Source organism: Phyllobates terribilis, unplaced genomic scaffold (genome assembly GCF_046119375.1).
Source record: "Phyllobates terribilis strain yellow unplaced genomic scaffold, ASM4611937v1 Scaffold_9__5_contigs__length_417890890, whole genome shotgun sequence".
NCBI classification, from domain to species: Eukaryota; Metazoa; Chordata; class Amphibia; order Anura; family Dendrobatidae; genus Phyllobates; species Phyllobates terribilis.
In genome coordinates this window covers 401,694,609-401,717,352 of record NW_027362769.1, presented here as the reverse complement: position 1 = coordinate 401,717,352, position 22,744 = coordinate 401,694,609, and the positions used below count along the sequence as shown (strand labels likewise).

General features: G+C 47.6%; 2 protein-coding genes across 2 annotated transcripts in view; one reads left to right on the top strand and one right to left on the bottom strand.

Moving 5' to 3' along the window:
• Positions 1-8,258, top strand: part of LOC141161439 (serine protease 27-like) — a 94,940-nt gene extending 86,682 nt beyond the window's left edge. Inside the window, exon 6 of the mRNA XM_073646248.1 lies at positions 7,974-8,258. Coding sequence (XP_073502349.1) covers positions 7,974-8,258 — 285 coding nt within the window. The remainder of the gene's footprint in view (positions 1-7,973) is intronic.
• A 1,574-nt stretch (positions 8,259-9,832) lies between these two features.
• LOC141161438 (serine protease 33-like) lies at positions 9,833-20,089 on the bottom strand. Its single transcript, XM_073646247.1, has 5 exons — positions 19,983-20,089; positions 17,612-17,816; positions 15,799-16,070; positions 13,385-13,554; positions 9,833-10,066 (listed from the first exon to the last, which is right to left on the bottom strand). Exons 1-5 carry the CDS (start codon positions 20,014-20,016, stop codon positions 9,833-9,835), a joined length of 915 nt encoding a protein of 304 aa, XP_073502348.1. The 5' UTR covers positions 20,017-20,089.
• Positions 20,090-22,744: the final 2,655 nt, after the last annotated feature.

The window sequence follows — 22,744 nt, the reverse complement described above, 5'->3', positions numbered from 1 at the left end:
CCTCCCAGTAGGGGGCAGTAGAAGGCCGTGTACCAGTTATTACTGCTGTAGTATATACGTCCTCCCAGCAGGGGGCAGTAGAAGGCCGTGTACCAGTTATTAGTGCTGTAGTATATACGTTCTCCCAGCAGGGGACAGTAGAAGGCCGTGTACCAGTTATTAGTGCTGTAGTATATACGTCCTCTCAGCAGGGGGCAGTAGAAGGCCGTATACCAGTTATTAGTGCTGTAGTATATACGTCCTCCCAGCAGGGGGCAGTAGAAGGCCGTGTACAGTTATTAGTGCTGTAGTATATACGTCCTCCCAGCAGGGGGCAGTAGAAGGCCGTGTACCAGTTATTAGTGCTGTAGTATATACGTCCTCCCAGTAGGGGGCAGTAGAAGGCCTTGTACCAGTTATTACTGCTGTAGTATATACGTCCTCCCAGCAGGGGGCAGTAGAAGGCCGTGTACCAGTTATTAGTGCTGTAGTATATACGTCCTCCCAGCAGGAGGCAGTAGAAGTCCGTGTACCAGTTATTAGTGCTGTAGTATATACGTCCTCCCAGCAGGGGGCAGTAGAAGGCCGTGTACCAGTTATTAGTGCTGTAGTATATACGTCCTCCCAGCAGGGGGCAGTAGAAGGCCGTGTACCAGTTATTAGTGCTGTAGTATATACGTCCTCCCAGCAGGGGGCAGTAGAAGTCCGTGTACCAGTTATTAGTGCTGTAGTATATACGTCCTCCCAGCAGGAGGCAGTAGAAGGCCGTGTACCAGTTATTAGTGCTGTAGTATATACGTCCTCCCAGCAGGGGGCAGTAGAAGGTCGTGTACCAGTTATTAGTGCTGTAGTATATACGACCTCCCAGCAGGGGGCAGTAGAAGGCCGTGTACCAGTTATTAGTGCTGTAGTATATACGTCCTCCCAGCAGGGGGCAGTAGAAGTCCGTGTACCAGTTATTAGTGCTGTAGTATATACGTCCTCCCAGCAGGAGGCAGTAGAAGGCCGTGTACCAGTTATTAGTGCTGTAGTATATACGTCCTCCCAGCAGGGGGCAGTAGAAGGTCGTGTACCAGTTATTAGTGCTGTAGTATATACGTCCTCCCAGCAGGAGGCAGTAGAAGTCCGTGTACCAGTTATTAGTGCTGTAGTATATACGTCCTCCCAGCAGGGGGCAGTAGAAGGCCGTGTACCAGTTATTAGTGCTGTAGTATATACGTCCTCCCAGCAGGGGGCAGTAGAAGGCCGTGTACCAGTTATTAGTGCTGTGGTATATACGTCCTCCCAGCAGGGGACAGTAGAAGGCCGTGTACCAGTTATTAGTGCTGTAGTATATACGTCCTCCCAGCAGGGGGCAGTAGAAGGCCGTGTACCAGTTATTAGTGCTGTAGTATATACGTCCTCCCAGCAGGGGGCAGTAGAAGGCCGTGTACCAGTTATTAGTGCTGTAGTATATACGTCCTCCCAGCAGGAGGCAGTAGAAGGCCGTGTACCAGTTATTAGTGCTGTAGTATATACGTCCTCCCAGCAGGGGGCAGTAGGAGGCCGTGTACCAGTTATTAGTGCTGTAGTATATACGTCCTCCCAGCAGGGGACAGTAGAAGGCCGTGTACCAGTTATTAGTGCTGTAGTATATACGTCCTCCCAGCAGGGGGCAGTAGAAGGCCGTGTACCAGTTATTAGTGCTGTAGTATATACGTCCTCCCAGCAGGGGGCAGTAGAAGGTCGTGTACCAGTTATTAGTGCTGTAGTATATACGTCCTCCCAGCAGGGGGCAGTAGAAGGTCGTGTACCAGTTATTAGTGCTGTAGTATATATGTCCTCCCAGCAGGGGACAGTAGAAGGCCGTGTACCAGTTATTAGTGCTGTAGTATATACGTCCTCCCAGCAGGGGGCAGTAGAAGGCCGTGTACCAGTTATTAGTGCTGTAGTATATACGTCCTCCCAGCAGGGGGCAGTAGAAGGCCGTGTACCAGTTATTAGTGCTGTAGTATATACGTCCTCCCAGCAGGGGGCAGTAGAAGGCCGTGTACCAGTTATTAGTGCTGTAGTATATACGTCCTCCCAGCAGGGGGCAGTAGAAGGCTGTGTACCAGTTATTAGTGCTGTAGTATATACGTCCTCCCAGCAGGGGACAGTAGAAGGCCGTGTACCAGTTATTAGTGCTGTAGTATATACGTCCTCCCAGCAGGGGGCAGTAGAAGGCCGTGTACCAGTTATTAGTGCTGTAGTATATACGTCTTCCCAGCAGGGGGCAGTAGAAGGTCGTTTACCAGTTATTAGTGCTGTAGTATATACGACCTCCCAGCAGGGGGCAGTAGAAGGCCGTGTACCAGTTATTAGTGCTGTAGTATATACATCCTCCCAGCAGGGGGCAGTAGAAGGCCGTGTACCAGTTATTAGTGCTGTAGTATATACATCCTCCCAGCAGGAGGCAGTAGAAGGCTGTGTACCAGTTATTAGTGCTGTAGTATATACGTCCTCCCAGCAGGAGGCAGTAGGAGGCCGTGTACCAGTTATTAGTGCTGTAGTATATACGTTCTCCCAGCAGGGGGCAGTAGAAGGTCGTTTACCAGTTATTAGTGCTGTAGTATATACGACCTCCCAGCAGGGGGCAGTAGAAGGCCGTGTACCAGTTATTAGTGCTGTAGTATATACGTCCTCCCAGCAGGGGGCAGTAGAAGGTCGTGTACCAGTTATTAGTGCTGTAGTATATACGTCCTCCCAGCAGGAGGCAGTAGAAGGCCGTGTACCAGTTATTAGTGCTGTAGTATATACGTCCTCCCAGCAGGAGGCAGTAGAAGGCCGTGTACCAGTTATTAGTGCTGTAGTATATACGTCCTCCCAGCAGGGGGCAGTAGAAGGCCGTGTACCAGTTATTAGTACTGTAGTATATACGTCCTCCCAGCAGGGGGCAGTAGAAGGCCGTGTACCAGTTATTAGTGCTGTAGTATATACGTCCTCCCAGCAGGGGGCAGTAGAAGGCCGTGTACCAGTTATTAGTGCTGTAGTATATACGTCCTCCCAGCAGGGGGCAGTAGGAGGCCGTGTACCAGTTATTAGTGCTGTAGTATATACGTCCTCCCAGCAGGGGGCAGTAGAAGGTCGTGTACCAGTTATTAGTGCTGTAGTATATACGTCCTCCCAGCAGGAGGCAGTAGAAGGCCGTGTACCAGTTATTAGTGCTGTAGTATATACGTCCTCCCAGCAGGAGGCAGTAGAAGGACGTGTACCAGTTATTAGTGCTGTAGTATATACGTCCTCTCAGCAGGGGGCAGTAGGAGGCCGTGTACCAGTTATTAGTGCTGTAGTATATACGTCCTCCCAGCAGGGGGCAGTAGAAGGCCGTGTACCAGTTATTAGTGCTGTAGTATATACGTCCTCCCAGCAGGAGGCAGTAGAAGGCCGTGTACCAGTTATTAGTGCTGTAGTATATACGTCCTCCCAGCAGGAGGCAGTAGAAGGCCGTGTACCAGTTATTAGTGCTGTAGTATATACGTCCTCCCAGCAGGGTGCAGTAGAAGGCCATGTACCAGTTATTAGTGCTGTAGTATATACGTCCTCCCAGCAGGGGGCAGTAGAAGGCCGTGTACCAGTTATTAGTATGTAGTATATACGTCCTCCCAGCAGGGGGCAGTAGAAGGCCGTGTACCAGTTATTAGTGCTGTAGTATATACGTCCTCCCTGCAGGAGGCAGTAGAAGGTCGTGTACCAGTTATTAGTGCTGTAGTATATACGTCCTCCCAGCAGGGGGCAGTAGAAGGCCGTGTACAGTTATTAGTGCTGTAGTATATACGTCCTCCCAGCAGGGGGCAGTAGAAGGTCGTGTACCAGTTATTAGTGCTGTAGTATATACGTCCTCCCAGCAGGGGGCAGTAGAAGGCCGTGTACCAGTTATTAGTGCTGTAGTATATACGTCCTCCCAGCAGGGGGCAGTAGAAGGCCGTGTACCAGTTATTAGTGCTGTAGTAGATACTTCCTCCCAGCAGGAGGCAGTAGGAGGCCGTGTACCAGTTATTAGTGCTGTAGTATATACGTCCTCCCAGCAGGGGGTAGTAGAAGGCTGTGTACAGTTATTAGTGCTGTAGTATATACGTCCTCCCAGCAGGAGGCAGTAGAAGGTCGTGTACCAGTTATTAGTGCTGTAGTATATACTTCCTCCCAGCAGGAGGCAGTAGAAGGTCGTGTACCAGTTATTAGTGCTGTAGTATATACTTCCTCCCAGCAGGAGGCAGTAGGAGGCCGTGTACCAGTTATTAGTGCTGTAGTATATACGACCTCCCAGCAGGGGGCAGTAGAAGGCCGTGTACCAGTTATTAGTGCTGTAGTATATACGTCCTCCCAGCAGGGGGCAGTAGAAGGCCGTGTACCAGTTATTAGTGCTGTAGTATATACGTCCTCCCAGCAGGAGGCAGTAGGAGGCCGTGTACCAGTTATTAGTGCTGTAGTATATACGTCCTCCCAGCAGGGGGCAGTAGAAGGACGTGTACCAGTTATTAGTGCTGTAGTATATACGTCCTCCCAGCAGGAGGCAGTAGAAGGTCGTGTACCAGTTATTAGTGCTGTAGTATATACTTCCTCCCAGCAGGAGGCAGTAGGAGGCCGTGTACCAGTTATTAGTGCTGTAGTATATACGTCCTCCCAGCAGGGGGCAGTAGAAGGACGTGTACCAGTTATTAGTGCTGTAGTATATACGTCCTCCCAGCAGGGGGCAGTAGAAGGCCGTGTACCAGTTATTAGTGCTGTAGTATATTCTTCCTCCCAGCAGGAGGCAGTAGGAGGCCGTGTACCAGTTATTAGTGCTGTAGTATATACGTCCTCCCAGCAGGGGGCAGTAGAAGGCCGTGTACCAGTTATTAGTGCTGTAGTATATACTTCCTCCCAGCAGGAGGCAGTAGAAGGCCGTGTACCAGTTATTAGTGCTGTAGTATATACGTCCTCCCAGCAGGGGGCAGTAGAAGGCCGTGTACCAGTTATTAGTGCTGTAGTATATACGTCCTCCCAGCAGGAGGCAGTAGAAGGCCGTGTACCAGTTATTAGTGCTGTAGTATATACGTCCTCCCAGCAGGGGGCAGTAGAAGGCCGTGTACCAGTTATTAGTGCTGTAGTATATACGTCCTCCCAGCAGGGGGCAGTAGAAGGCCGTGTACCAGTTATTAGTGCTGTAGTATATACGTCCTCCCAGCAGGGGGCAGTAGGAGGCCGTGTACCAGTTATTAGTGCTGTAGTATATACGTCCTCCCAGCAGGGGGCAGTAGAAGGCCGTGTACCAGTTATTAGTGCTGTAGTATATACGTCCTCCCAGCAGGGGGCAGTAGAAGGCCGTGTACCAGTTATTAGTGCTGTAGTATATACGTCCTCCCAGCAGGGGGCAGTAGAAGGCCGTGTACCAGTTATTAGTGCTGTAGTATATACGTCCTCCCAGCAGGAGGCAGTAGAAGGTCGTGTACCAGTTATTAGTGCTGTAGTATATACGTCCTCCCAGCAGGGGGCAGTAGAAGGCCGTGTACCAGTTATTAGTGCTGTAGTATATACGTCCTCCCAGCAGGGGGCAGTAGAAGGTCGTGTACAGTTATTAGTGCTGTAGTATATACGTCCTCCCAGCAGTGGGCAGTAGAAGTTCATTTACCTTTTTCTCAGTGCTGTAGTTCATATGACTTCCAGCAGAGGGCAGTAGTACTTTCTCTGCGCCACAGATGAGTTTTCTCGTGAGACGTCTTGGGATAATAATCACCAATCACGTAACATTTCAAAAACTACTTTACAGAACATTTTGTAATTCTCCAGTGTAGCTCCTGCCCCTTGCAGCGCCCCCTGTCAGCGCCTCCTTGCAGCGCTCCCTGTCAGCGCCTCCTTGCAGCGCTCCCTGTCAGCGCCTCCCTGCAGCACTCCCTGTCAGCGCCTCCTTGCAGCGCTCCCTGTCAGCGCCTCCTTGCAGCGCTCCCTGTCAGCGTCTCCTTGCAGCGCTCCCTGTCAGCGCCTCCTTGCAGCGCTCCCTGTCAGCGCCTCCTTGCAGCGCTCTCTGTCAGCGCCTCCTTGCAGCGCTCCCTGTCAGCGCCTCCTTGCAGCACTCCCTGTCAGCGCCTTCTTGCAGCGCCCCCTGTCAGCGCCTCCTTGCAGTGCTCCCTGCCAGCGCCTCCTTGCAGCCCTCCCTGTCAGCGCCTCCTTGCAGCACTCCCTGTCAGCGCCTTCTTGCAGCGCCCCCTGTCAGCGCCTCCTTGCAGCGCTCCCTGCCAGCGCCTCCCTGCAGCACTCCCTGTCAGCGCCTCCCTGCAGCACTCCCTGTCAGCGCCTCCTTGCAGCACTCCCTGTCAGCGCCTCCTTGCAGCGCTCCCTGTCAGCGCCTCCTTGCAACGCTCCCTGTCAGCGTCTCCTTGCAGCGCTCCCTGTCAGCGCCTCCTTGCAGCGCTCTCTGTCAGCGCCTCCTTGCAGCGCTCCCTGTCAGCGCCTCCTTGCAGCCCTCCCTGTCAGCGCCTCCTTGCAGCACTCCCTGTCAGCGCCTTCTTGCAGCGCCCCCTGTCAGCGCCTCCTTGCAGTGCTCCCTGCCAGCGCCTCCCTGCAGCACTCCCTGTCAGCGCCTCCCTGCAGCACTCCCTGTCAGCGCCTCCTTGCAGCACTCCCTGTCAGCGCCTCCTTGCAGCGCTCCTTGTCAGCGCCTCGTTGTAGCGCTCCCTGTCAGCGCCTCCTTGTCAGCACCTCGTTGCAGCACTCCCTGTCAGCGCCTCCTTGCAGCTCCTCCTTGCAGCGCTCTCTGTCAGCGCCTCCTTGCAGCGCTCCCTGTCAGCGCCTCCTTGCAGCGCTCCTTGTCAGCGCCTCGTTGCAGCGCTCCCTGTCAGCGCGTCCTTGTCAGCACCTCGTTGCAGCACTCCCTGTCAGCGCCTCCTTGCAGCTCCTCCTTGCAGCGCTCTCTGTCAGCGCCTCCTTGCAGCGCTCCCTGTCAGCGCCTCCTTGCAGCGCTCCCTGTCAGCGCCTCCTTGCAGCGCTTTCTGTCAGCGCCTCCTTGCTGCGCTCCCTGTCAGCGCCTCCTTGCAGCGCTCCCTGTCAGCGCCTCCCTGCAGCGCTCCCTGTCGGCGCCTCCTTGCAGCACTCCCTGTCAGCGCCTCCTTGCAGCGCCTCCTTGCAGCGCTCTCTGTCAGCGCCTCCTTGCAGCGCCTCGTTGCAGCGCTCCCTGTCAGCATCTCCTTGCAGCGCTCTCTGTCAGCGCCTCCTTGCAGCGCCCCCTGTCAGCGCCTCCTTGCAGCGCTCCCTGTCAGCGCCTCCTTGCAGCTCTCCCTGTCAGCGCCTCGTTGCAGCGCTCCCTGTCAGCACCTCCTTGCAGCGCCTCTTTGCAGGGCTCTCTGTCAGCGCCTCCTTGCAGCGCCCCCTGTCAGCGCCTCCTTGCAGCGCTCCCTGTCAGCGCCTCCTTGCAGCGCTCATTGTCAGCACCTCCTTGCAGCGTTCTCTGTCAGCGCCTCCTTGCAGCGCCCCCTGTCAGCGCCTCCCTGCAGCGCTTCCTGTCAGCGCCTCCCTGCAGCGCTCCCTGTCAGCGCCTCCTTGCAGCACTCCCTGTCAGCGCCTCCTTGCAGCGCTCCTTGTCAGCGCCTCGTTGCAGCGCTCCCTGTCAGCGCCTCCTTGCAGCGCCCCCTGTCAGCGCCTCCTTGCAGCGCTCCCTGTCAGCGCCTCCTTGCAGCGCTCCTTGTCAGCGCCTCCTTGCAGCGCTCCTTGTCAGCGACTCCTTGCAGCGCTCCCTGTCAGCGCCTCCTTGCAGCGCTCCGTCAGCGCCTCCTTGCAGCATTCCCTGTCAGCGCCTCCTTGCAGCGCTCCTTGTCAGCGCCTCGTTGCAGTGCTCCCTGTCAGCGCCTCCTTGCAGCGCTCACTGTCAGCGCCTCCTTGCTGCGCCCCCTGGCCCTTACTTGTGCCCCTTTCCTATAGTAATGGGAGTCTGATAGTTGGGCTGTGTCGGTGTTGGGTCTTGACGCTTCTCACTGCTCATGGACTGTCCGGTATCATTGCAGGGTGACTCCGGCGGACCCCTCGTGTGCAATGTGAATGGTGTTTGGCTGCAGCTTGGCATTACCAGCTGGGGAATGGGCTGTGCTGCCGCCAATCATCCAGGCGTCTACACCAGGGTCCAGCACTACCAGTCCTGGCTGCGGTGGCTGGAGCCTTCTGTGCAGTTCAGCGATGGAGGAAACGTGCTGCTTCCAAGCAGAAGCGTAAGGACAACACAAGCCACCGTCACCCCACAGCCCGGCACCGGAGGGGCGAGGTCCACCCAGCAGAGTCAGGAACTGGCATGATCCAGTGATACCAGGACCCAGCTGGGTCAGGAGCCGGCATGATCCAGTGACACCAGGACCCAGCAGGGTCAGAAGCCGGCATGATCTAGTGACTCCAGGACCCAGCTGGGTCAGGAGCCGGCATGATCTAGAGATACCAGGACCCAGCTGGGTCAGGAGCCGGCATGATCCAGTGACACCAGGACCCAGCAGGGTCAGAAGCCGGCATGATCTAGTGACTCCAGGACCCAGCTGGGTCAGGAGCCGGCATGATCTAGAGATACCAGGACCCAGCTGGGTCAGGAGCCGGCATGATCCAGTGATACCAGGACCCAGCTGGGTCAGGAGCCAGCATGATCCGGTGACACCAGGACCCAGCTGGGTCAGGAGCTGGCATGATCTGGTGACACCTGGACCTAGCTTTGTCAGGAGCCGGCATGATCCAGTGATACCAGGACCCAGCATGATCCAGTGATACCAGGACCCAGCTGGGTCAGGAGCCAGCATGATCCAGTGACACCAGGACCCAGCTGGGTCAGGAGCCGGCATGATCTAGTGATACTAGGACCCAGATGGGTCAGGAACCGGCATGATCTAGTGACACCAGGACCCAACTGGGTCAGGAGCTGGCATGATCTGGTGACACCTGGACCCAGCTGGGTCAGGAGCCGGCATGATCTAGTGATACCAGGACCCAGATGGGTCAGGAGCCGGCATGATCTAGTGATACTAGGACCCAGCTGGGTCAGGAACCGGCATGATCTAGTGACACCAGGACCCAGCTGGGTCAGGAGCTGGCATGATCTGGTGATACCTGGACCTAGCTGGGTCAGGAGCCGGCATGATCTAGTGATAACAGGACGGGGTCACTGGGATGTTCCTGGACTGAGATGTTGATAACCAATCCTTGCAGTGAATGTGATCAGAGCTGCAGTACCAAGAACGGCCACTACTTATTGTGGGGCTGTCCTGGGTCCATTAACAGTTTACTTCCAGCAGAAGAACCATCATCTTCATTGTGTCCTATACATAAATGTGTCATACTAAGACTCACACGTCAGTGACACACTGACTGCAATACCTGACCTGACCACTAGGCCTCCTGACCTGATCTGCCTCAGTGGTCCGGCCGGGCATTGATCCAAGCACGGTCAATGTTTCACATATGTATGGAAAATGGCCCAAGAAATAAAAGACTTTGGGGATAAGACCCCTAAACTGTTACCCACTCTGCACTGATAGAAAATGTCATTCATGTCCATATGTAGCACCTATGGAGACCACCAGGGGGCGATAAGAAAGAAAGGCAGAAAGAACAGGGTAAAACCTGGAAGAGTGCAACCCCCCATTACTGTATTACATCCTGGAATGAGATTGTATAAATATCCTTTATGTCATAAATAAATATCACAATGTATCAACTTCACACAATGACTTCACTGCCGACCAATCACAATGTGACGTAGGATGATTCACTGATGTCGGCACAGCGCTCGGCAGCCCCCCGGGGGTCCCATTAAGAATGAATGTAGTGACTGCTCATAATCCACCTCATGGTCATAGTCCACGCTTTTGGGGTCCTCATGTAAAATTCATCAGCTGTGCAGCATCAGAGAGACCACAAGGAGCAGCACTGAGACCTCCAGACTGGGGGACGAGGAGGACGAGAGGCTTTGGCTTATATAATAATTTATCCAGGACTCATAGGCTGGAACAAAGGTGTAGACCCCGGGGTGGTTTGGAAGGGCGCAGTCAAATCCCCAGCTCACGATGCCAACCTGGTACCAGTACCCATTCATTTTACAGACCAGCGGACCCCCAGAGTCTCCCTGAGAAGGCAAAAGAGGACAATGTCAAGGACACATTCCATAGAAAGTCATCAATTATTCCAGAAACTGGATATAAATATATCACCGATAATACTGAACATATAATATTATAATAATTGTATCTGCCGTATCACGGAATACTGACACCAAACCCAAGTGACAGCCAAACCGCGCTATTGGATTTAGGCAAAACAATTGGTCACATGTGACCGTGTATCTATGTCACAATATATCTAGGTGACCGTTTATCTACAGTGGGGAAAATAAATAAATGCCGGTTTTGCAAGTTTTCCCATCTACAAAGAATGGAGAAGTCTGTAATTTTTTTGTAGGTCACTGGCTAGGCCACTCCAGGACCTTGAAATGCTTCTTACGGAGCCGCTCCTTAGTTGCCCTGGCTGTGTGTTTTGGGCATTGCCATGCTGGAAGACCCAACCACGACCCATCTTCAATGCTCTTACTGAGTGAAGGAGGTTGTTGGCCAAAATCTCACCATACATGACCCCATGCATCCCCCTTCAATACGGTGCAGTCGTCCCGTCCCCTTTTCAGAAAAGCATCCCAAAAGTATGATGTTTCCCCCACCATGCTTCACGGTTGGGAAAGTGTTCTTGGGGTTGTACTCATCTTTCTTCTTCTTCCTCCAAACATGGAGTGTGGAGTTGATACCAAAAAGTTCTGTTTCGGTCTCATCTGATCACATGACCTTCTCCCATGATTCCTCTGGATCATCCAGATGGTCATTGGAGAACTTCAGACGGCCTGGATATGTGCTGGCGTGAGCAGGGGGATCTTGCGTGCCCTGCAGGATTTTAATCAATGACGATGTAGTGTGTTACTAATGATAATGTTTTGAGACTGTGGTCCCAGCTGTCTTCAGATCATTGACCAGGTCCTCCCGTGTAGTTCTGGGCTGACTCCTAACCTTTCTCAGACTCATCCTTACCCCATGAGGCGAGATATCGCATGGAGCCCCAGACCGAGGAAGATTGACAGTCATCTTGTGTTTCTTCCATTTTCTAATAATTGTGCCAACAGTTGTTGCCTTCTCACCAAGCTGCTTACCTGTAGCCCATCCCAGCCTTGTGCAGGTCTACCATTTTGTCCCTGGTGTCCTTAGACAGCTCTTTGGTCTTGGCCATGGTGGAGAGGTCGGAGTGTGATTGATTGATTGTGTTGACAGGTGTCTTTTATACAGGTAACGAGTTCAGACAGATGCAATTAATACAGGTAATGAGTACAGAGTAGGAGAGCTTCTTAAAGAGACACTAACAGGTCTGTGAGAGGCAGAATTCTTGCTGGTTGGTCGGTGATCAAATACTTATTTCACGTAATAAAATGCAAATTAATTATGTAACAATCGTACAATGTGATTTTCAGGATTTTGTTCTTAGATTCTGTCTCTCACAGGTGAAGTGACCTACGATAAAAATTACAGACCTCTCCATTATTTCTAGGTGGCAAAACTTGCAAAATCGGCAGAGAATCAAATACTTATTTTCTCCACTTTTTGTGATGGTGTATCTATGTGACCAGATAATGCTGCACTATTGGGTTCAGACAGTTACTTTTTCATTCATAAAGTCCAGATCTGGAGAAAAATGTTCAAGAACGGATATTACGCTAGATAAGAATAAAGTGCATGATGGGGGCAGTAGTAGATGATGGGGGCAGTGGTAGATGATAGCGGAAGTGGTAGATGATAGGGGAAGTGGTAGATGATGGGGAAGTGGTAGATGATGAGGGCAGTAGTAGATGATGGGGGCAGTAGTAGATGATGGGGGCAGTAGTAGATGATGGGGGCAGTGGTAGATGATAGCGGAAGTGGTAGATGATGGGGAAGTGGTAGATGATGAGGGCAGTAGTAGATGATGGGGGCAGTAGTAGATGATGGGGGTAGTAGTAGATGATGGGGGCAGTGGTAGATGATAGCGGAAGTGGTAGATGATGGGGAAGTGGTAGATGATGAGGGCAGTAGTAGATGATGGGGGCAGTAGTAGATGATGGGGGTAGTAGTAGATTATGGGGGTAGTGGTAGATGATGGGGACAGTGGTAGATGATAGCGGAAGTGGTAGATGATGGGGAAGTGGTAGATGATGGGGGCAGTAGTAGATGATGGGGGCAGTAGTAGATGATGGGGGCAGTAGTAGATGATGGGGGTAGTAGTAGATGATGGGGGTAGTGGTAGATGATGGGGACAGTGGTAGATGATAGCGGAAGTGGTAGATGATGGGGAAGTGGTAGATGATGAGGGCAGTAGTAGATGATGGGGGCAGTAGTAGATGATGGGGGTAGTAGTAGATGATGGGGGCAGTGGTAGATGATAGCGGAAGTGGTAGATGATGGGGAAGTGGTAGATGATGAGGGCAGTAGTAGATGATGGGGGCAGTAGTAGATGATGGGGGCAGTAGTAGATGATGGGGGTAGTAGTAGATGATGGGGGCAGTGGTAGATGATAGCGGAAGTGGTAGATGATGGGGAAGTGGTAGATGATGAGGGCAGTAGTAGATGATGGGGGCAGTAGTAGATGATGGGGGTAGTAGTAGATGATGGGGGTAGTAGTAGATGATGGGGGCAGTGGTAGATGATAGCGGAAGTGGTAGATGATGGGGAAGTGGTAGATGATGGGGAAGTGGTAGATGATGAGGGCAGTAGTAGATGATGGGGGCAGTAGTAGATGATGGGGGCAGTAGTAGATGATGGGGGTAGTAGTAGTTGATGGGGGCAGTGGTAGATGATAGCGGAAGTGGTAGATGATGGGGAAGTGGTAGATGATGAGGGCAGTAGTAGATGATGGGGGCAGTAGTAGATGATGGGGGTAGTAGTAGATGATGGGGGCAGTGGTAGATGATAGCGGAAGTGGTAGATGATGGGGAAGTGGTAGATGATGAGGGCAGTAGTAGATGATGAGGGCAGTAGTAGGTGACGTATTGTCTTAACGCGTTTCCATCTCATAAAGCTGAGCTGGTAGTGGCCCCATCATGATCGCTGCACAACCTGACCCTCGATACCATCCTCATCTTCTTAACCTTCCACTATCAAAAGTCCATCCACAATGAATTATTTAATTTTTGCTTTTTTGGGGGGTGGGTGTGGGGGTGACATGTTCAAAACAAGTCATATAATATAAAAGCCTTGAATTCCTTGTGCTGAACTTGAGAAGTAAAATCCTGATAAATCCTGAACACTTTTCACTGTTTAAAAAAACAACAACAAACAAACAAACTGCAACATTGTATCAAAACCTAAACTGAGCAGGAATGTTGCAGCGTTCACAATTCCGTTCTGAGGCTCCTGGGACCAATTCCAGGACTCACCGCGCAGGAGTCCCGCTGTCCAGCCTGGTACCCGGCACAGATCTGGTCATTCTGGATGATGGCCACGTTGGCGCTGGTACCAGATCCGATGTGATACATCTGGTCACACGACTCCCTGCCGATCAGCGGGAGCATCAGCTGCTGAAGGGTTTTGGGGTACGGCAGAAGTTCTGTAGGGACGGGAATAAGGGAAATAATAAATAATCCACTACAATGTATTTCATGCGCAGGATAAAAAAAACTGCTACAATGTTCCCAATCTGAACTGGACACGAAATCTCGCCCCCTCTTATCAGACTGAAAAGCAAAATCAAGCAGACGTGCCAGCGAGGGCAGCCGGTATAGGTGTGATTAAGTGCAGGGCGTCCCTGGCGTCAGCTCCATTACTCCCTGGCACCGCGCCCGGACGGTGCCACTCATGTCTTATACCTGGTAATTGCACTTCCCAGGCGCTAATCCGATAACAGAGGAAGATAAACCTGGCGAAAGGTGTAACAGGAGATTACACGGGGATTACTGCTCATAAATCACTCAGCAAGACGATGGCCACAGTGCTCAGAACCACAGCGTCCCCCCGCAACTCATAATACAAGAAGAAAAAAAGGCAAGATTGTATCCCTGTGGCCTGATAATATAAACCTGTGGTTCCAAGTGACTTTTCAGAATACGTCGACCTATGTGCACGTGAGGAATAACACTATTCCGGGCCATCATATGTTTTGTATCCTGCATTTTTTACCAGTTTTCCCCTCTGTTTTAGCTCCAATTTTCAGTTGTCTCTGAGCTGGTGCATGAAGATTTTCTGCTATGATATATCCCACGCACAGTACACACAGACATGAGGGATTCCTGCTCTCCTGTCTCTATACAGCACATCTTCAGAAGCAGCAGCACGGAGGACGTTATACAGCAGTACTGAGTAGTGTAACTGTGAATCCAGCTCAGGGATGAGACGTAAAATTTACTAGAAGCAGTAGCATTGAGATTACACAGCAGTGCTGAGTAGTGCAGCTGTATATCCAGCTCTAGGATGAGATATAACACTTCTTGGAAGCAGCAGCATTGAGGAGATTACACAACAGTACTGAGTAGTGAAGCTGTAAATCCAGCTCCAGGATGAGACATAACACTTACTAGAAGCAGTAATGATGAGATAACACAGCAGTACTGAGCTGTGCATCCTGCTCTGGGATGATACATAACACTTACTAGAAGCAGCATCATCATTGAGGAGATTATACAGCAGTACTGAGCAGCGTAGCTGTGCATTCAGCTCTGGGATGATACATAACTTACTAGAAGCAGCATCATCATTGAGGAGATTACACAGCAGTACTGAGCAGCGTAGCTGTGCATCCAGCTCTGGGATGATACATAACACTTACTAGAAGCAGCATCATCATTGAGGAGATTATACAGCAGTACTGAGCAGCGTAGCTGTGCATCCAGCTCTGGGATGATACATAACACTTACTAGAAGCAGCATCATCATTGAGGAGATTACACAGCAGTACTGAGCAGCGTAGCTGTGCATCCAGCTCTGGGATGATACATAACACTTACTAGAAGCAGCATCATTGAGGAGATTACACAGCAGTACTGAGCAGCGTAGCTGTGCATCCAGCTCTGGGATGATACATAACACTTACTAGAAGCAGCATCATCATTTAGGAGATTATACAGCAGTACTGAGCAGCATAGCTGTGCATCCAGCTCTGGGATGATACATAACACTTACTAGAAGCAGCATCATCATTGAGGAGATTACACAGCAGTACTGAGCAGCGTAGCTGTGCATCCAGCTCTGGGATGAGATGTAAATGGCAGCTGCAGCAGCATTAAGATTACACAGCAGTACTGAGCAGTGTAGGTGGTAGTTGTTTGCCTCTCCCTGTTCTCTCATTCTGCCCCTCCCACCCTCTCCATAGAATTTAACAAGCAGCTGTAATCTGACCCCTCACTTTGCTGGCAGTGTGTCTTATTTTGACTGTGACGGATTTTAGCAGATTTTCAGAGTGGATGATGCGTTCAGGAGGCAGAAGGGAAAACGTCTCATAAGTGGAGAAAAAGCAGACGTCTCTGACAACATAAGACCACACAGGTCTCAGAACTCCAAGGTCAGTTGTAATACTCTCCTACCAGCAGCTGCTGCAGAACCTCTTTGATGTAAGGATGGATGAGCTTTATTGCAATCACTCTCTGACCTGATAATTTTCTTTTTCCTTTCCAAAACGTTCTGCAGCAGCTGAGACATGTAATAAAGGATCCATGATACATCGCCTCATATGTTGCAGGACACATTTTCAGGGAAGGAAGGGGAAACCTAAAGTCACTTCTGGGTGGAGTAAGGTTGGGGGGGGGTGGAAGGAAGCAGAGAGGACCGGCTGTGATTGGGGGACACGGAGGACACTCACCATCAGACTGCGTCCGGCCCCATCCGGTAACATAGCAGCTGGTTTCTGGTGGGAAGACCATGGAGGCTGGCGGCATACACACTGGGCGGATGTACCACGTATAGGTGACCGATCGGGAGAGGCGGACAAGAGCGATGTCTCCACTGCCTCCGGGGGCGCTGAACTGCGGGTGGAGGATGAGATTGTTCACCCCGACCTCCATAGCATTAGAATTAGGGGTGTCCAGCTTGTGAGCCCCCAGGTATACGCTGTATTCTGCGGGGGATTGGGATCTGGAACATGAAGAGACACAATGTTATCACCGACCTCAGAGCCGGAAGAATCTTCTATATACTGTATCCTGCCAAATGCAACTCCCCAGCTCCACGCCTCTGACTCCTGGTACGGGGAGGATGATGGCAGCCCCCCCACCCTCGTACCAGGATCAGTAACTCTGCTCATATGTAAATCAATGCTTTACTATTGTATCCAGTTTTTAACATCTGGATGTAAACAATAAGATTTCGATTTACTGACAAAAAAAACGGGAATTCTAAATAATTGTGCTAGAGAATAACCAAACTTTTTTTTTAATTGATTAGACTTTGCAAAATTGATGAGTTTATTAGTATTATCCATTCGTATATTTTAATATTTAGTTTCCTCCTCTCCCAAACTCCTTGCTGAAAGTGCCATTTTAACTGTCTAGTTTATGCTCCTTCAGTAGCTGCTTTGAACTGCTGCTCTAGCTAGAATCCAAACACACACACTATTTACACACACCTCCCCACCTGAGCGTCTCTGCTCTCCTCCCCCATTCTCACAAAGCTTATTTTTAAATACTTTTTTGTCTGGATTCTCACTCGAGCAGCAGTTCAAAGCAACAACTTAAAGAGCATGAACTAGGCAGCTAAAACAGCACTTTCAGGGTAGTATTCGGGTGAGAAGAAAGAAAAATAAAATAATGGAGTATATTTATCTTTTTTCTTTTTCTTTCCCAAACACCCTGCTAAAAGTGCTGTTTTAATTGCCTAGTTCATAGACTTTTACTAGTTGCTTTGAACTGCTGCTCTGGCAAGAATCCAAGCACAAACACTATTTAAACACACTCTCCCTGTGTGATAATGGGAGAGGGAAGCAGAGGTGCTCAGACAGGGAGGTGTTTGTAATTAGTGTTTGTGCATCAATTCTTGCTGGAGCAACAGTTCAAAGCAACTACTAAAAGAACATGAACTAGGCATTAAAACAGCACTTTCAGAGAGGCGTTCCAAAGAGAAAGAAGAAAGATAAAATAATGGAGTATAATACAAAGACTCATAAGTCTGTAATATAATTATCATCATTTTAAAAAGTTTATTGACTGTTTAAATGAAGTGAAGGCAACTTGTAGAAGTTTTCCTGGTGCCGACATTGCACTTTATCTATATAAGACTGGTCGATTCTGGGGAGTTTATACACCGCACAGTCTGTCTCATACTATAAATGACACTTCTACATTCTCGCATCGCGAGGTGAGAAACTCAGATCACACGAGAGCGACAACCTGGGCCAAGACAAGCGAAAACATGGCTAATGTCCAGCGGGTAATCGCCTCTGAGCCCGGTGCCCGCACCCAGTGTACAGGGCAGGATGATCGATAGTCTTACTTCACTTCCTCAGCTTTCACTGCTGGGCTCTAACACTGCAACACTGCTAGATGGGAGTTGGGGTACATATGCATAAGAGGCTTAGATACAGTGACTTAGCAGACAGTATCACCAGTGTAGGATTAGATACAGTGGCTGAGCAGACAGTATCACACTTGATAGAATTAGATACAGTGAGCAGCACTCACGGGCTGAAGCAGTGTGCGGCGCTCAGCACCCACTGGTCGGAGATCAGGGACCCTCCGCAGACGGGCCTCCGGCTGTACAGGACACTGACTTGCCAGGGCCAGGCACCTTCATCTGCATCCGTCCCTCCGATTATCCTGAGGGAGAGCGCCGGGGAGCCGCAGTTCGGGGGACGCAGCATGTCGGGGAAGACCACCGCTGGGAGGACTGCGGAGAAGATACAATAAATGACCCACACATCAGAGACAATCACTGCAGCATCATAGAGTTATTATAGAGTGATTATAGAGATCAGAAGGAATAAAGCGATCAAAGAAATGTCTATGGAATATTTCCTCCCTCTGTATACAGGGGCATGGAAAAGTTTGGGCACCCCTAATGAAAATTACTGTTATTGTGAATAGTTAAGCAAGCAGAAGATGAAATGATCTAAAAGGCCTAAAGTTAAAGATGACACATTTCCTTTGTATTTTAAGCAATAAATATATATATATATATATATATATATAGTCCTAGATCGGCTCACTTGGTTGCACATAGAGGTAGGCACAGGAACACTGTCTCTTTAAATCTTCTGTGGTTTATTAAGAGTGCTGCATAAACCACAGCAACGTTAGCAAAGCAAACACAGCCTTCCCAGCCTAACAGGAAAAAAAAAAACATATTGTATGGCACAGTCCTTGTTGCTTCGTGTAACTGCCCGCTTCAGGAACAAACAACCCAAGGTTTAGCTTTCCTTCACATGACAAAACAGCTCCAGAGCTTGTGCCTTCAGGCCCTCCCCAAACCAAATGCTCTAAAAGGCTGGGAATTTATCCTCTGTCCTCCTCCCTTTCTACAGGTATTTAATCAACCTAGCATTAAAGATGGCTGATTAACCCCTCATCATTTTATGTGCTGGAACATTTTTCCTATGTTTATATTACTGGAGATAACAATCTCAGTGCTACATATCTCCCCTCCATTACTTTGCCATTGACTTTGTCACATATCCCCCCCCCCCTCTGCCCAAAGCAGGTTTTGGCGTCTTCAGTCACCAAGCCAAGTCACCAAGTTTAGATGATCTTTTGCAACTTCTGACGCTGAATTTTATGGTGAGGACACAGGAGAGGTTTTCTGCTGATAACTCTTACATGAAGACCATATTTGTGCAGGTGTCTCTGAACACTAGAACAATGTACCACAACTCCAGATTCTACTAAATCTTTCTGAAGGTCTTTTGCAGTTAAGCAGGGGTTCTGATTTGCCTCTCTAACAAAGCTATGATCAGCTCTCACTGAAATTTTGCTTGGTCTTCCAGACCTTATCTTGACCTCCACTGTTCCTGGTAACTGCCATTTCTTAATTACATTTCAAACTGAGGAAAGGTCAACTTGAAAACGCTTTGATATCTTCTTATAGTGTTCTCCAGATTTATGGCCTCCACCATTCTCAGAGTGCTCAGTGGCTGCTTAGAAGAACCAATGGCTGCTGTTGTTTGGCACAAGGTTAGAGGAGGCTGGGATTTTATAAAACTGGAAATTTTCATCACCTGACCTTTCCTAATGATGATAGTGAACAAGCCAGAACCCCAACAGACTAAATAACGTCTGAAACCTTGGTCAAAGTTACCTGAGCACACAAATCCCCAAGGGTGCCTAAACTTTTGCATCGGAGCATTTTTTCAAATGTAAAAAATGACTATCTAATATATTTTTGCCTAAAATACAGAATATTTAAACAGTCAATGTTCCTGTGTCTACCTCTATGTGCAACCATGTGAGCCGATCTACCACAATATATATATATATATATATATATATATATATATATATATATATTTTTTTTTTTTTTGCCTAAAATACAAAGGTAATGTGTCATCTGTAACTTTAGACCTTTTAGAGATCATTTCATCTTCAACTTTCTTAACTGTTCACAGTAACAGTAATTTTGACCAGGGGTGCCCAAACTTTTACATGACGCTGTAGAAGAGGCATCTGAGTGTTTATCTGGGAAATTATGAGATACAATGTAACAAGTCCTGTATGTACAATTATATCCTGATGTTGCCACCCGGAGGAGCAAGACTGCACCCACCTGGTCTATACAAAGCGTCTCCCAGTAATGGCTGATAACAGGGAGCAATAGACTGAACTCATCTGTTCAATAGTCAGTCTCATCCCAGCCTGAAATGGCTGATATCAGGGAGTAACAGAGTGCAGTCACATATAGAGCAAAAAAGAAACGTCCCTCACTAATATTGATAAGAAACTCCATGAGAACTCGAGAGTCTCTTAGAATTTATCTTTATGCTATATAATCATAATAATACCATTAATAATAATAATAATAATAATAATAATAATAATAATATTATAATATCAGGGCACTCACCAGACAGCAGAAGGAAAAACACAGCTCTCATCATGCTCTCCGCGGTGCTGCTGTGGGGAGCTCTCCAGATGTTGGATTTGTCTGTTCTCCTCACTCTCCCTCCTGAAATATCTGAATTTTCGGAGGTCCTTCATCCTGGAATGCGGTCGGACCTGTCTCTGGAGCTGGAGGGTTGGATGTTTCCTCAATTTTATCTTCTCTGAAAATTAACAAACAATAAGAAAACACGTGAGGAGAACACGGAGCAGAGACATTACAGAGTCACCTCTGTGCACATGACCAGAGCATCATCTCTACCGTCACCGACCATTGTTCAGACACAAAGCAGAGGATTAGTCAGAAAACAATGGGAAGAAGGAGGAGTATTACCCAGAGGAGCAACATAGGTACTACATACCAGGATTATTAGGAGCAGTATTATAGTAGTTATATTCTTGTACATAGGGGGCAGTATTATAGTAGTTATATTCTTGTACATAGGGGGCAGTATTATAGTAGTTATATTCTTGTACATAGGGGGCAGTATTATAGTAGTTATATTCTTGTACATAGGGGGCAGTATTATAGTAGTTATATTCTTGTACATAGGGGACAGTATTATAGCGGTTATATTCTTGTACATAGGGGCAGTATTATAGTAGTTATATTCTTGTACATAGGAGCAGTATTATAGTAGTTATATTCTTGTACATAGGGGGCAGTATTATAGTAGTTATATTCTTGTACATACAGGGCAGTATTATAATAGTTATATTCTTGTACATAGGGGGCAGTATTATAGTAGTTATATTCTTGTACATAGAGGCAGTATTATAGTAGTTATATTCTTGTACAAAGGAGGCAGTATTATAGTAGTTATATTCTTGTACATAGGGGGTAGTATTATAGTAGTTATATTCTTGTACATAGGGGCAGTATTATAGTAGTTATATTCTTGTACATAGGTGCAGTATTATGGTAGTTATATTCTTGTACATAGGAGAAGTATTATAGTAGTTATATTCTTGTACATAGGGGGCAGTATTAAAGTAGTTATATTCTTGTACATAGGGGCAGTATTATGGTAATTATATTCTTGTACATAGGGGGCAGTATTATAGTAGTTATATTCTTGTACATAGGGGGCAGTATTATAGTAGTTATATTCTTGTACATAGGGGCAGTATTATAGTAATTATATTCTTGTACATAGGGGGCAGTATTATAGTAGTTATATTCTTGTACATAGAAGTATTATAGTAGTTATATTCTTGTACATAGGGGGCAGTATTATAGTAGTTATATTCTTGTACATAGGGAGCAGTATTATAGTAGTTATATTCTTGTACATAGGGAGCAGTATTATAGTAGTTATATTCTAGTACATAGGGGGCAGTATTATAGTAGTTATATTCTTATACATAGGAGCAGTATTATAGTAGTTATATTCTTGTACATAGGGGGCAGTATTATAGTAGTTATATTCTTGTACATAGGGAGCAGTATTATAGTAGTTATATTCTTGTACATAGGGAGCAGTATTATAGTAGTTATATTCTAGTACATAGGGGGCAGTATTATAGTAGTTATATTCTTATACATAGGAGCAGTATTATAGTAGTTATATTCTTGTACATAGGGGGCAGTATTATAGTAGTTATATTCTTGTACATAGGGGGCAGTATTATAGTAGTTATATTCTTGTACATAGGGGGCAGTATTATAGTAGTTATATTCTTGTACATAGGGGACAGTATTATAGCGGTTATATTCTTGTACATAGGGGCAGTATTATAGTAGTTATATTCTTGTACATAGGAGCAGTATTATAGTAGTTATATTCTTGTACATAGGGGAGCAGTATTATAGTAGTTATATTCTTGTACATAGGGGAGCAGTATTATAGTAGTTATATTCTTGTACATAGGAGCAGTATTATAGTAGTTATATTCTTGTACATAGGGGGCAGTATTATAGTAGTTATATTCTTGTACATAGGAACAGTATTATAGTAGTTATATTCTTGTACATAGGGGGCAGTATTATAGTAGTTATATTCTTGTACATAGGGGCAGTATTATAGTAGTTATATTCTTGTATATAGGGGCAGTATTATAGTAGTTATATTCTTGTACGTAGGGGTAGCATTATAGTAGTTATATTCTTGTATGTAGGGGCAGTATTATAGTAGTTATATTCTTGTACATAGGGGGCAGTATTATAGTAGTTATATTCTTGTATGTAGGGGCAGTATTATAGTAGTAATATTCTTGTACATAGGGAGCAGTATTATAGTAGTTATATTCTTGTACATAGGGAGCAGTATTATAGTAGTTATATTCTTGTATGTAGGGGCAGTATTATAGTAGTAATATTCTTGTACATAGGGAGCAGTATTATAGTAGTTATATTCTTGTACAGAGGAGCAGTATTATAGTAGTTATATTCTTGTACATAGCAGCAGTATTATAGTAGTTATATTCTTGTACATAGGAGCAGTATTATAGTAGTTATATTCTTGTACATAGGAGCAGTATTATAGTAGTTATATTCTTGTACATAGGAGCAGCATTATGGTAGTTATATTCTTGTATATAGGGGCAGTATTATAGTAGTTATATTCTTGTACATAGGAGCAGCATTATGGTAGTTATATTCTTGTATATAGGGGCAGTATTATAGTAGTTATATTCTTGTACATAGGGGGCAGTATTATAGTAGTTATATTCTTGTACATAGGGTGCAGTGTTATAGTAGTTATATTCTTGTACAGAGGAGCAGTA